This window comes from Eriocheir sinensis, chromosome 31 (assembly GCF_024679095.1).
Source record: "Eriocheir sinensis breed Jianghai 21 chromosome 31, ASM2467909v1, whole genome shotgun sequence".
Classification (NCBI taxonomy): Eukaryota; Metazoa; Arthropoda; class Malacostraca; order Decapoda; family Varunidae; genus Eriocheir; species Eriocheir sinensis.
Window position 1 is genome coordinate 14,562,761 of NC_066539.1, and position 10,465 is coordinate 14,573,225.

Sequence of the window (10,465 nt, forward strand, 5' to 3'; positions counted from 1 at the left end):
GAGAAAGTTAGGCAACCTATTTACTTAAAAAAATATATTAGAGCTGTGCGAAGCTTCGCGGCTGTTAGTTTTTAGTGGATGTGGTGATCATGTTTGTATACCGTTGAAACCTTTCACCCGGCTCATTCTGGGCGGGCTTTTTCGAGGTCGTCTAACTGGGATAGCGAAGGATGAAAAACTAACGTATGGGTGACTATTTAGATTCCTTCTACAAACTGAAATATGGTGTTGCTCTTACTGGGGGGCTATCTAATTTTCTTATCGTTCTCCAGCGGTGTATTCGATGTATATTCAGAACAGAGAACGATAAAGTTGTTGCAGCTGGCCTCCTCGGGCAACCCGTCTCGGCCAAGTGTGGGACACTCAAGGCCGGGTAACTGTGACGTCTGGTGGCCGCACCCACCTTGGCTCCCTCTTGCAAAACTCGGCGACTCCCAAAGGCAAGTTGATCGAGGGAGGGCATGTTGAAGTACGCTAATATGCTTTCAGAGTGATTGGTTCATCGCAGTCCCTTGTTTGTATGGTGGTGGGAGAGCAGCAAACTCTATAGGAAATGAAAAGTCAACATGGTTTCCAGGAACTGTAGGAGCACCTGCACAGAAAATAAGTGTTTATCCTGACATTCTTGGTGCTAGCCAAGAGCAGTTGTAATGAAATACAAAAGCAGTACATCGGTAACAGTAGACAGTGCACCAAAACCCCTGGAAGTGCATGACGTCTGTAAACGTCAAGCAAAAGAGCGTAATGCAGTTACATGGACGTAACGTGAGACAAGACATCCTTGTCCCCCCAAACTCGATCTCCTCCACAGGCTCTCGCCTGTGGCACTACTCACCTTGTTCGTACGGGAAGCTCACTTAATTTTCATTGGTTAATTGCTTACGTATTTTGTTAAGGTGTTTGGGGACCCGTTATTAAAAGAACCTTTGAAGTCATTAAGATAATATTAAATAAGCCTGGATATCTCTTCCGGAATAAACTCGTATATGATTCAGATATATATATATATATATATATATATATATATATATATATATATATATATATATATATATATATATATATATATATATATATATATATATATATATATATATATTAGATAAAATGACTCAAAAAATCTTACAAATAATCGTTTTCTATTAGAAACGTCGGTAACTTACGGGGTGAGAGTGAGACAGAACAGCCAGACACATTCTGTGAACCTTAACACTTATACAGGAAATACCTAAGGCGAAACATCAAAGGTCACTCGTTGTTCAATGGGTGAAAATTTCCTCGCAGAGTGGGCAGACGGCTGGGTGATTTTTCCTTCCCTCCTTTATTCCCACTATGTTGCACCTTACAAAACACTTGATTTCATCCACATAATTTTCCTTCCTCGCCTCTCTGCTTTCCCTCTTTCCATGTTCATGCTCTTTTCTGTATCTCCCACACTTGCTCAACCTCCATTACATAGCCCCTTAGTGCACACACATTAGGTCTTAAAGAACTTTTCTGAAATGTTATACTTTTAGTAAGTAATTATTCCTTGTAATGTTATGCGATGCAACCTTTCGGTTCATTTACTTTGCATTCTCCTAATACTTAAATATTAATTCCTTTTCCACGCAGCTAACTCATGCTCTTCCCGCTACCGGTACTCTATTTACACTACGTAAATTTTTCCTCTCACTATATTTACCTTAAGCGGTTTTAGTCTTAGTAGTTTCTTCATATGTAACTTTCCCTCCTTTCACCTTTACCTCATCCGGTCATTCCTTTCCTCACACGCTTGCCACACCCTGTCTCTTTCTTCTACCACACCCATTCAGATGTGTTCCCATAACTGTCAAATGTCAAGGGCGAGCGAGCTTTGATTCTACGATAGGACAGAAGGAGCACGTGGTCACCCATACAACACATACAACTGCACACCATACAACGCATATCGAGAGAGAGTAAGACACTTTTGAGGCAAAGAAAAAGTACATTAAAGAAAATAATAAACACCGAGCCAGCCATAATTTTCAATAGAGTATGTATCAGAGAAAATCGCATGCCCAAATATACCCATGATATATATATATATATATATATATATATATATATATATATATATATATATATATATATATATATATATATATATATATATGTATATATATATATATATATATATATATATATATATATATATATATATATATATATATATATATATATATATATATATATATATATATATATATATATATATATGTATATATATATATACATGCATACATATATACATACACACTTACATATATCCGTGCGTACATATTAAAGATGTATCATAGTGGCGAAACACAACAATTAATTTGCTTTACAAGTACATAGCATCTCAGGTTTCACATAGTGGCAAAATACTGCAATGACAATTTGTTCCACAAGCAGCCTCTCCACTACGACACCCAGCACCACGACCCAGTACAACCACCATCGTACCAGCACTTCCCACGTCATCGGGTCTAACTCCTTTCCCTCACATCATCATTTCTGGTTCATCACTTGCGGCCGTGATTAGTTACTTTATTTTTATCTGATTATATTAGAACCATAGCACAATGAAAGCATCACCTACCCTGAATAACGCTGAGGTTAGTTTTGTGATTACAGGTAATTCGTCTCCAGCTGGATGATCAGGTTCAAGTCTCGCTACAAGATGACAAATTTTAAACCATCACCGAGTGACCTTAAACTATACCCACATGTTGTCCTGATGACCTCCTATCAATCCGGACTCCAGCGAAACTCTAAAGAGGATCAAGTGGAGCTCCGGAGGACAACATAATCCAAGCAAGATTTTTTTTTTTTTACAGTAAAAGCGGCAGCTCAAGGGCGCAAACAAAACTAAAAAAAACGGAAAAGACAATCCCGCTATCTCGTAAAAAAAAAAAATTAGAACGGATGTCAAAAAGAGGGAGTCGAACCCTGGTCCGCGGATTCGTTGCTGTTCGTGTTAACCACCACACTACGGGACCGCAAAGGAGATGTAAAAGAACTGAAGGGCAATGTAGGGAGGTGGCAGCTAGTAATTACGTAATCTATTTTTTTGTAGTTTTTTGGCTTTAAGGGAAAGGTCGAGACGCCCTTTTGTTGTTGCCTGACTCATATATTTTCTGCTTTATGAGAATACGTGTGACCAAATAAAGTGGACGGTGACTCGTGACCATTCCTAGGTTTGAAAATTGTCAGTGTATGTTAAACCTTCGGCAAATAAAAACCCGAAATATCTGAACATTGATATGGAGTCCCTTAATTAAATATACAGGAATGTTTGAATAGAGGAGATCATATTTATTGGATATTCTGTATTCTCTCCTGGTGTAGGTTATGTCTTCTCTCTATTCCTTAGCTATTCGGTATCTAGTATTATTACTGAACTCTTCGGCAAAGGGTATCTTCTTCTCTATTAATTAAAAGGAAATGGAAATCACATTGATAATAGAAGACCCCATTTCTTATCTCTACACAGAAGACATAACCTACACCAGGAGAGAATACAGAATATCCAATAAATATGATCTCCTCTATTCAAACATTCCTGTATATTTGGCTTTGAAAAAATAAATATAATTAAGGGACTCCATATCAATGTTCAGATATTTCGGGTTTTTTAATTTGCCGATATTTTAGTCTGCGAAGGTTTAACATGCAGCTGACAATTTTCAAACATTCATTACTCGAAAGAGATTATGGGAAGCAGGCGGTGCATTCTTTAGGGAATTTATCTTGAAGCTAAATGAGAAGCTGGCTACCTTGGGCAACTGTTGGTTATTTCTTGCCGTGTAGCTTCGCCGTAACTTTCTCTTTCCGACGCTTCCTTTCACTGTGGGTCAGCGCCAACGGGTTACGTGGGTCACCACTCGTCCCCGTTTTTGTGCACTTTCTACCGTCCTCGGGATGCACAGCCTTCCTGATCTGTGCACTGCTATTTACGGCCTTTTTACTTTCACCGCTTTCTGTCATCGTTCAGCTTTCAAATACTAGACTTTCAGCAAGGTTTTCTCAATAGGTATGCAAGTTTCCTGAGAATTTAATGTGAAGAGTTTAGGATATTCAGGGGAAACCTCACAGTCTAGAACTAAAATGTATCCTGGTGATGCCACGGCGATGACGTAATTCAAGTACTGTAATTTTGGTTTATACTTGGCATCACAAATAACTTATCGATATCAAGTCACTCAAGGCACTCAGTGGTGTACATTTCGAGATATTTCACTGCGTTATTTCAGTTTCTCTAATGTATATAAACACCGTGTGTGTCATTGTGGGTTGATTACGAGTATTGCCAGCTACCACAAGTGTGGGTAAGGTCATCTTTCCTTCGTGTCCACAGTGATGGACTGATGTGCCAGGGAAAGTGTCGCAGAAGTGGCCCCTGGAACAATGATGGGTCAGTTGGTGTACTGCCCTGGCTTCTTTTCAGAAGACCTGGGTTTGATCACTGGCACTCAGCAGTGTACATTTCGAAAATTTTCTTTCTGGAAGTCTAAATATATATAGTAACTAGAGCTATTATTAACGTAGTCATGATATGTACGTACCTTAGAGGAAGTTTAGAGAACTGGATAGGCAGGAGCGCTTATTTCTGGATTCGTTATTTTCTAGAAATTTGATGTTGTTTTTAATCAATTTGTTCGAGGAATTTGCCTGCCAATGAAGTCAAGGTAACTGACCCGTAGTTTTAGGTCACGCTCTTATATATTGTTTGAAAATCTGTTTTGCGCTCGCAGGTTTTAATTTTTTTAGGGTCCATGTTTGTCGTAATGACCTACTAAAAATGCTGGTAATTGGATCCATATTTGCAGTTGAAGTTACGCGAAGATTGTTTGTCGGGTCCAGTTGACTTATTCGTATCAAGTTTTTCCACATAACTTTTCGCAGCATGATTGAATATTGTGCCAATTTGTTGTAGGAGTGTTTTCGAATCTCGCGGACTCTGTGAAGGAGGAGGAAGAGGAGGAGGGGGAGGAGGAAAAAGAATAAGAGGAGGAAGAGGAGGAGGAGGAGGAGGAAGAAGAATAAGAGGAGGAGGAGGAGGAGGAGGAGGAGGAGGAGGAGAAGGAGGAAGAGGAGGAAGAAGAGGAGGAGGAGGAAGAAGAATAAGAGGAGGAGGAGGAGGAGGAGGAGGAGGAGGCAGAAGAAGAAGAAGAAGAAGAAGAAGAAGAAGAGCAGGAGGAGGAGGAGGAGAAGGAGGAGGACGAGGAGGAAGAGGAGGAGGAGGAACAATTAATAAAAAAAGGCAAATCAGGGGAGAAGAGAAAAGTGGAAAGTTGTCAGGATTACATTGAACAGTTGCGTTGAAATCTCTAATACTATCAAATCGACCTTCATGTTTAATCAAGAAGAAGAAAGCTGTGAAACTCCGGCACTAAGAATGCACTCAACCTCCAGGTGGGTTGGCGAATATGGAATAAATGGATAAAAGATAACCAGCAATCAGTAATCAGTGACTTTCTTAAAAAAAATCTTGTATACGCTTTAATGTTACTCGTGGTTGGATGCATCTCACGATAACGCAATATAGGAGACCAAATTAAGCTTTCGGAGGGAAAAAAAATCATATCCCAGCTTTGCAATCGTGACTTCATTCAGTTTGCGAATACCCTTCGTTATTCCTGACGAAAGTATTTAAAATAGAGAAGCAAGGAAACAGAGACAAGAACCTAATATCTTTCTGTATTTTGCACGGTATTACCAAATATATGTACACATATTTCAATTGACTGCCTTGACAACACGGAGAAAATCAGTCTTGCTGCCTTACACATTGTTTTCCCCACCCTCGTTACGGATGAGTTCTCCAAAGTGCCGAAGCGAAATCGTCCTTGACGCAGATCTTGAGTGTCCCTCTGAGTCACCTCCGACCTCACTGCCTTGCACAAGTTACACAACACATAGCGGAAGTCATAGCAAAAAGTCAAGTTGTATTGGTCTATGGAAAAACGTGGTTACCAGATTTTTTAGTCTAAATTTTCTTTTCGTCTTGGAGAACACAAAGTGAAATCCAATTTGTAAATAGAATTTTATTTTCTATACGCGAGCAAGTGAAGTGGCCCTCGCCAGCACGACCCTCCCAATTAAAGCAAGGCTCATTAGTCGATCTCTGGGTACTGCCAGGACACAACACACCACACACCCCATCCCCCTTGCTCAAGGGGGGACAGTAACCACTTCTAGTCAGTAGAAAAAAAACCCGGCTTGAGCGGGGCTTGAACCTCTGCCTGCCACCCCGTTAAGTCTGGCAGCGCAGCGCTTTAACCTCCTGAATTATCGGAAGCGGTGTGTGTGTGTGTGTGTGTGTGTGTGTGTAAAATTCACCACGGCCTGACCACGTGTTGGACTCGTAATCGCCAGCAGGTACCCTCCCGACATGAGCAAGTGCTCTTTATAATCGATCTATGCGTACTGCCAGGACCTCACACACCTAACACCACATCCCCCTTGCTCAAGGGGGGACAGTAACCACTCCTAATCAACGGAAAAAATCCGGTCTGAAGCCTGGCAGCGCAGGGCTTTAACCAGTTGCGCCAAGGAGTGGTGTGTGTGTGTGTGTGTGTGTGTTTCACCCACAGCCTGATCACGAGATGGGGTCGTCATCAACAACCCTACCGACCCGAGCAAGCTCATTATAGTCGATCTCTGGGTATTGCCTGGACCTTCCCGCACCACACATCCTATTCGCCATGCTCAAGGGGGACGGGAACCGGTCCACTGTCATTGGCAAAATCCCGTGCCTGAGCGGGGCTCGAACCTCTGTCTGCCAGACTGTGAAGCCTGGCAGCGCAGAGCTCTACCACTGAGCTACCGGTGCGTGTGTGTGTGTGTGTGTGTGTGTGAGAGAGAGAGAGAGAGAGAGAGAGAGAGAGAGAGAGTGTGTGTGCTCATTATTGTCGATCTTTGGGTACTGCCGGGACCTCACACACCCCATCTCCTTTGTTCAAGGGGGGACAGTAACCACTCCTACTCAACGGAAAGAATCCGGTCTGAGCGGGGCTCGAACCGCCGTCTGTTTGGCCGTGAAGCCTTGCAGCGCGGCGCTCTAACCGATTGAGCTACCAGAGCGGTATGTGTGTGTGTGTGTGTGTGTGTGTGTGTGTGTGTGTGTTTCTCTCTTTCCCACTTTCCCTTTCTCTCTCTCTCTCTCTCTCTCTCTCTCTCTCTCTCTCTCTCTCTCTCTCTCTCTCTCTCTCTCTCTCTCTCTCTCTCTCTCTCTCTCTCTAACCCATCCACTCTCTCTCTCTCTCTCTCTCTCTCTCTCTCTCTCTCTCTCTCTCTCTCACCTTCTCCCTTTCACCTGCTCGAGGCCTCTTCCCCCGCTCCTTTAGCACCCAGCGAGGCCCCTTCGACCGATCGGCACCAACCTACCCTGCCCGCTCTGACCACACTTTCATTATCTTACTTTCACTTTCAGCTGGTGCCTCTCATTCTTACTTTCTGTTTTCGGCTTCCCTGTCCAGCATGTTTGTGTATTCTGTGATGTCGAAATAGTCTCTTCCTCCCAACAATGGTGGAGAATACGCATGTACGTACTTGTGCTTGTGTTTGTGCGGTTGTTCGGAAGGCCATATTCAATTACTTATACTGATCATTAGATTGTTTTATCGATTCAAGATGACGATTTCATCTATCATGACATCTAAATGTTTAGTTATTACTTAAACAAAAGAAAAATAATCTAAAATATGCAATATGCAATTATCAACGAACTTCGTTTGAGAGAAACTTTCACTTTCCACCTTATCCCGTGTGTCAGGTTTTTGTTGTTGCTGGTGGTCACAGTCAAATGTCCAGTCGGCTGTTTGAGTTCATGTAGCGGTCTGATCAAATAAATTATACCGGCTAAGGCAGCTCAGTTGCCCATTTCCTGAAGTGATAATAACAATGCTGAAGCAATGAACTGCCTCCCCATTACTTTATCATGAGATTCTAATAGGGGCATCGTCATCATAGTTTTCTTTACTCTAAGAAGATAGTGTGTGCTCTGCATAATCGTGCATAACTGCAAGATACATCTTAGCTAAGTACAAGAGAGCCCCAGAATTAGGCCTCAACATACCAGTTGCTGGTGGGCATGTAAGAATGTGTCCGATTAATGATAGCTGAAGTGAATAAATTTCCTGGTTTGGCTGCAGAGTAGACACTGCGACCGACATCATTACTCTTGCAATTTCTTAGACCTGCCGGCAACTCCTTTCGAGCTCACACGTTTCGATCCTCGCGGCTGACATCGACTTCGGCGTGGAAACATTCTTAAACAAATATAATAATTTGAAATCTTTGTGGACAAAGTTTGCAGGAACCAGTTCTGCTGGAGTGTTGTAAGACATTGCTTTTTTAGTCTGTTTGCTGGCGCCTTGAGACAACGGAAGGCAGGGTTGGGCGACCCTCGTCCAGGTCACGTTCTGGCCCCGTTACCTAACAGTATTTGCCAGAGCACAGGCGAGGTGGGTGAATCGGTCAAGTTGTTGAAGTGGGCAGACATTTCTCTGAGAGGATGAAGGAGGCGCGTGAGAGGGCGCTTGTGGTAAAAGTAATGTTGCAAGAAATCTAAACATTGGTATCTTCCCGAACCTAGTAAATACAGAAAAAAAATAGAAAGATGGGCTTTAGAGGGAAAATGGAGGTCTTTATGTGTGACTTATCGGCTAAGGATCACCAACAATGCGCCATGCTTGGAACTATATTCTGAACTGAAATGGCACCGGAACCATTATGTCATAAGCCAGGAGTTTCTATCGTCACCCAGCCTCAAGACAAAATAGTCTAAACAATATTTCAGCGCTACTACACTTAGATCTAGGCAAGGTTCTGGACTCGTATGGACTCTGACTAAGGAACAAGGAAATCCATCATCACTTTTCTTACACACACACACACACGAAAAAAATGAAAGGGCTTACTGATAACTACCTGAAGAGTAACTAACTATGTCAGGCTATAGAAAATTCATTTGAAAGTTATCTGGAAAACCCTGTCGCCCCTCCTCCTCCGTTGGAGTCCTAGGTATTATTGAGCTGTACATAGAAACTTAGTCATTGTGCTGCACGACGGGGGCGACTTAGGTGTCCCACTTGCGGCTGTCAGGTTAGGTAGTGACCATCTATAGAGAACTCTTTGTTGTTGTGCCAGTGACTTCCTTTCACCTGACGAGGAAAAGCTTTACATTGAAGTCTGTGTTGGTTGCGCCATCGAGACACAACCTTTGAAACACCAACCCTTCACATCATTTGGGAGGATGATAGTAGATGCTGTTTTACTTCACTAAAAATAATTAATGACTTGTCCTTCCACTTCAGGCAAAATATCCTCCATCACGTTAAACTGATTCCACTCGTCTGAAATAATCCTCTGAAGCCGTTATGTAATGCCTGTCGAGAACCCGAGAGTCTTGTTCAATTTCGCGCTATTAACCTCCAGATTCTTCCACTTCGCTTTAGATGCTTACAAAGGGCGACACCACCACTGACGTATTTTTCTGTCTATTGCTCTTCTTATTCGTATTTTACTATGATGCCTATGTTCGTCCTGTATACTGTGCAGCAAAGCAGTCCGAGCAATTGATTCCAACAAATGTCATTGGTCATGCAGTACTTTCTCTTTTCCTAGGCGTCGCTGAAGTGGGCGGCACGTGGTGCTAAATACATCCAAGAAACATTCCTTGTTAGTGAAGGCATGCAGCAAAAGGGGTTAGTTTTGGGGCAGGGCACATATAGGCCTCCAGCAGGACATCTTTCCGTCTTTACCCTTCCTGTTCCTTCCAGAGGCAGTCGATGAGCTCAAATATGACATACTGATGAATTGTTCGCAGTAAATGCATTATGTATGGGAAGACAGAAAGGGCATCAACTAGGGGGAGTTGAAGGGAGGTGCCAGCTGAGGCTCTATACGTCACAGTGCCACTGCACAAACACAACGATGCACGTACTCGAAAAAGGCCGCCTCCCTGCGGTTCTGGAACGGCTGCCGCGAGGGCCAGGCAAACCATCAATCCCGCCAAGATCCTCATGACGAAGGCACTGAAGAATTTCACTTGGTGACGGAGAGAGGTAGGGAGACACGTCCGCACAGAGCGAGAGTTGGGGGAGGACTGACTGGTTTAGGTGCGCCTGGAATTGCGGCTGGGACCAACGAGAGTGATCACTCCCTTCCCTTCCTCTCTCCCCGTCCCTCAGACCTCGCACCCCATACCTACGCCTAAGCTCCCTCTCCCCTTCACTCTTGCTCGTGTCCCTAGAAATATAATACACGATGGGACACGCCTTATGTCCATCGGATTTCTACGAACCAACGCCCATGTATACGAGTTATAAAGACATGAAAGGGATATTTCTCCAACTTCATTTTGAGAGAGTAAAGAAATGCCATGAGGAAATTATGTGAAAAAACAGCATTTTTTTGTTTACAATACACAGCCAAATTCAGAATATGTGGAAGT

At 42.8% G+C, this 10,465-nt stretch overlaps 1 protein-coding gene across 1 annotated transcript in view; it reads right to left on the reverse strand.

Annotated features, from left to right (window-relative positions):
• The window catches only part of LOC127005928 (uncharacterized), a 117,426-nt gene extending 107,287 nt beyond the window's left edge, over positions 1 to 10,139 (reverse strand). The window contains exon 1 of the mRNA XM_050875342.1: positions 9,956 to 10,139. Within this exon, the coding sequence (XP_050731299.1) occupies positions 9,956 to 10,036 (81 nt within the window). The 5' untranslated portion in view covers positions 10,037 to 10,139. The remainder of the gene's footprint in view (positions 1 to 9,955) is intronic.
• Between the last annotated feature and the right edge of the window lie 326 nt (positions 10,140 to 10,465).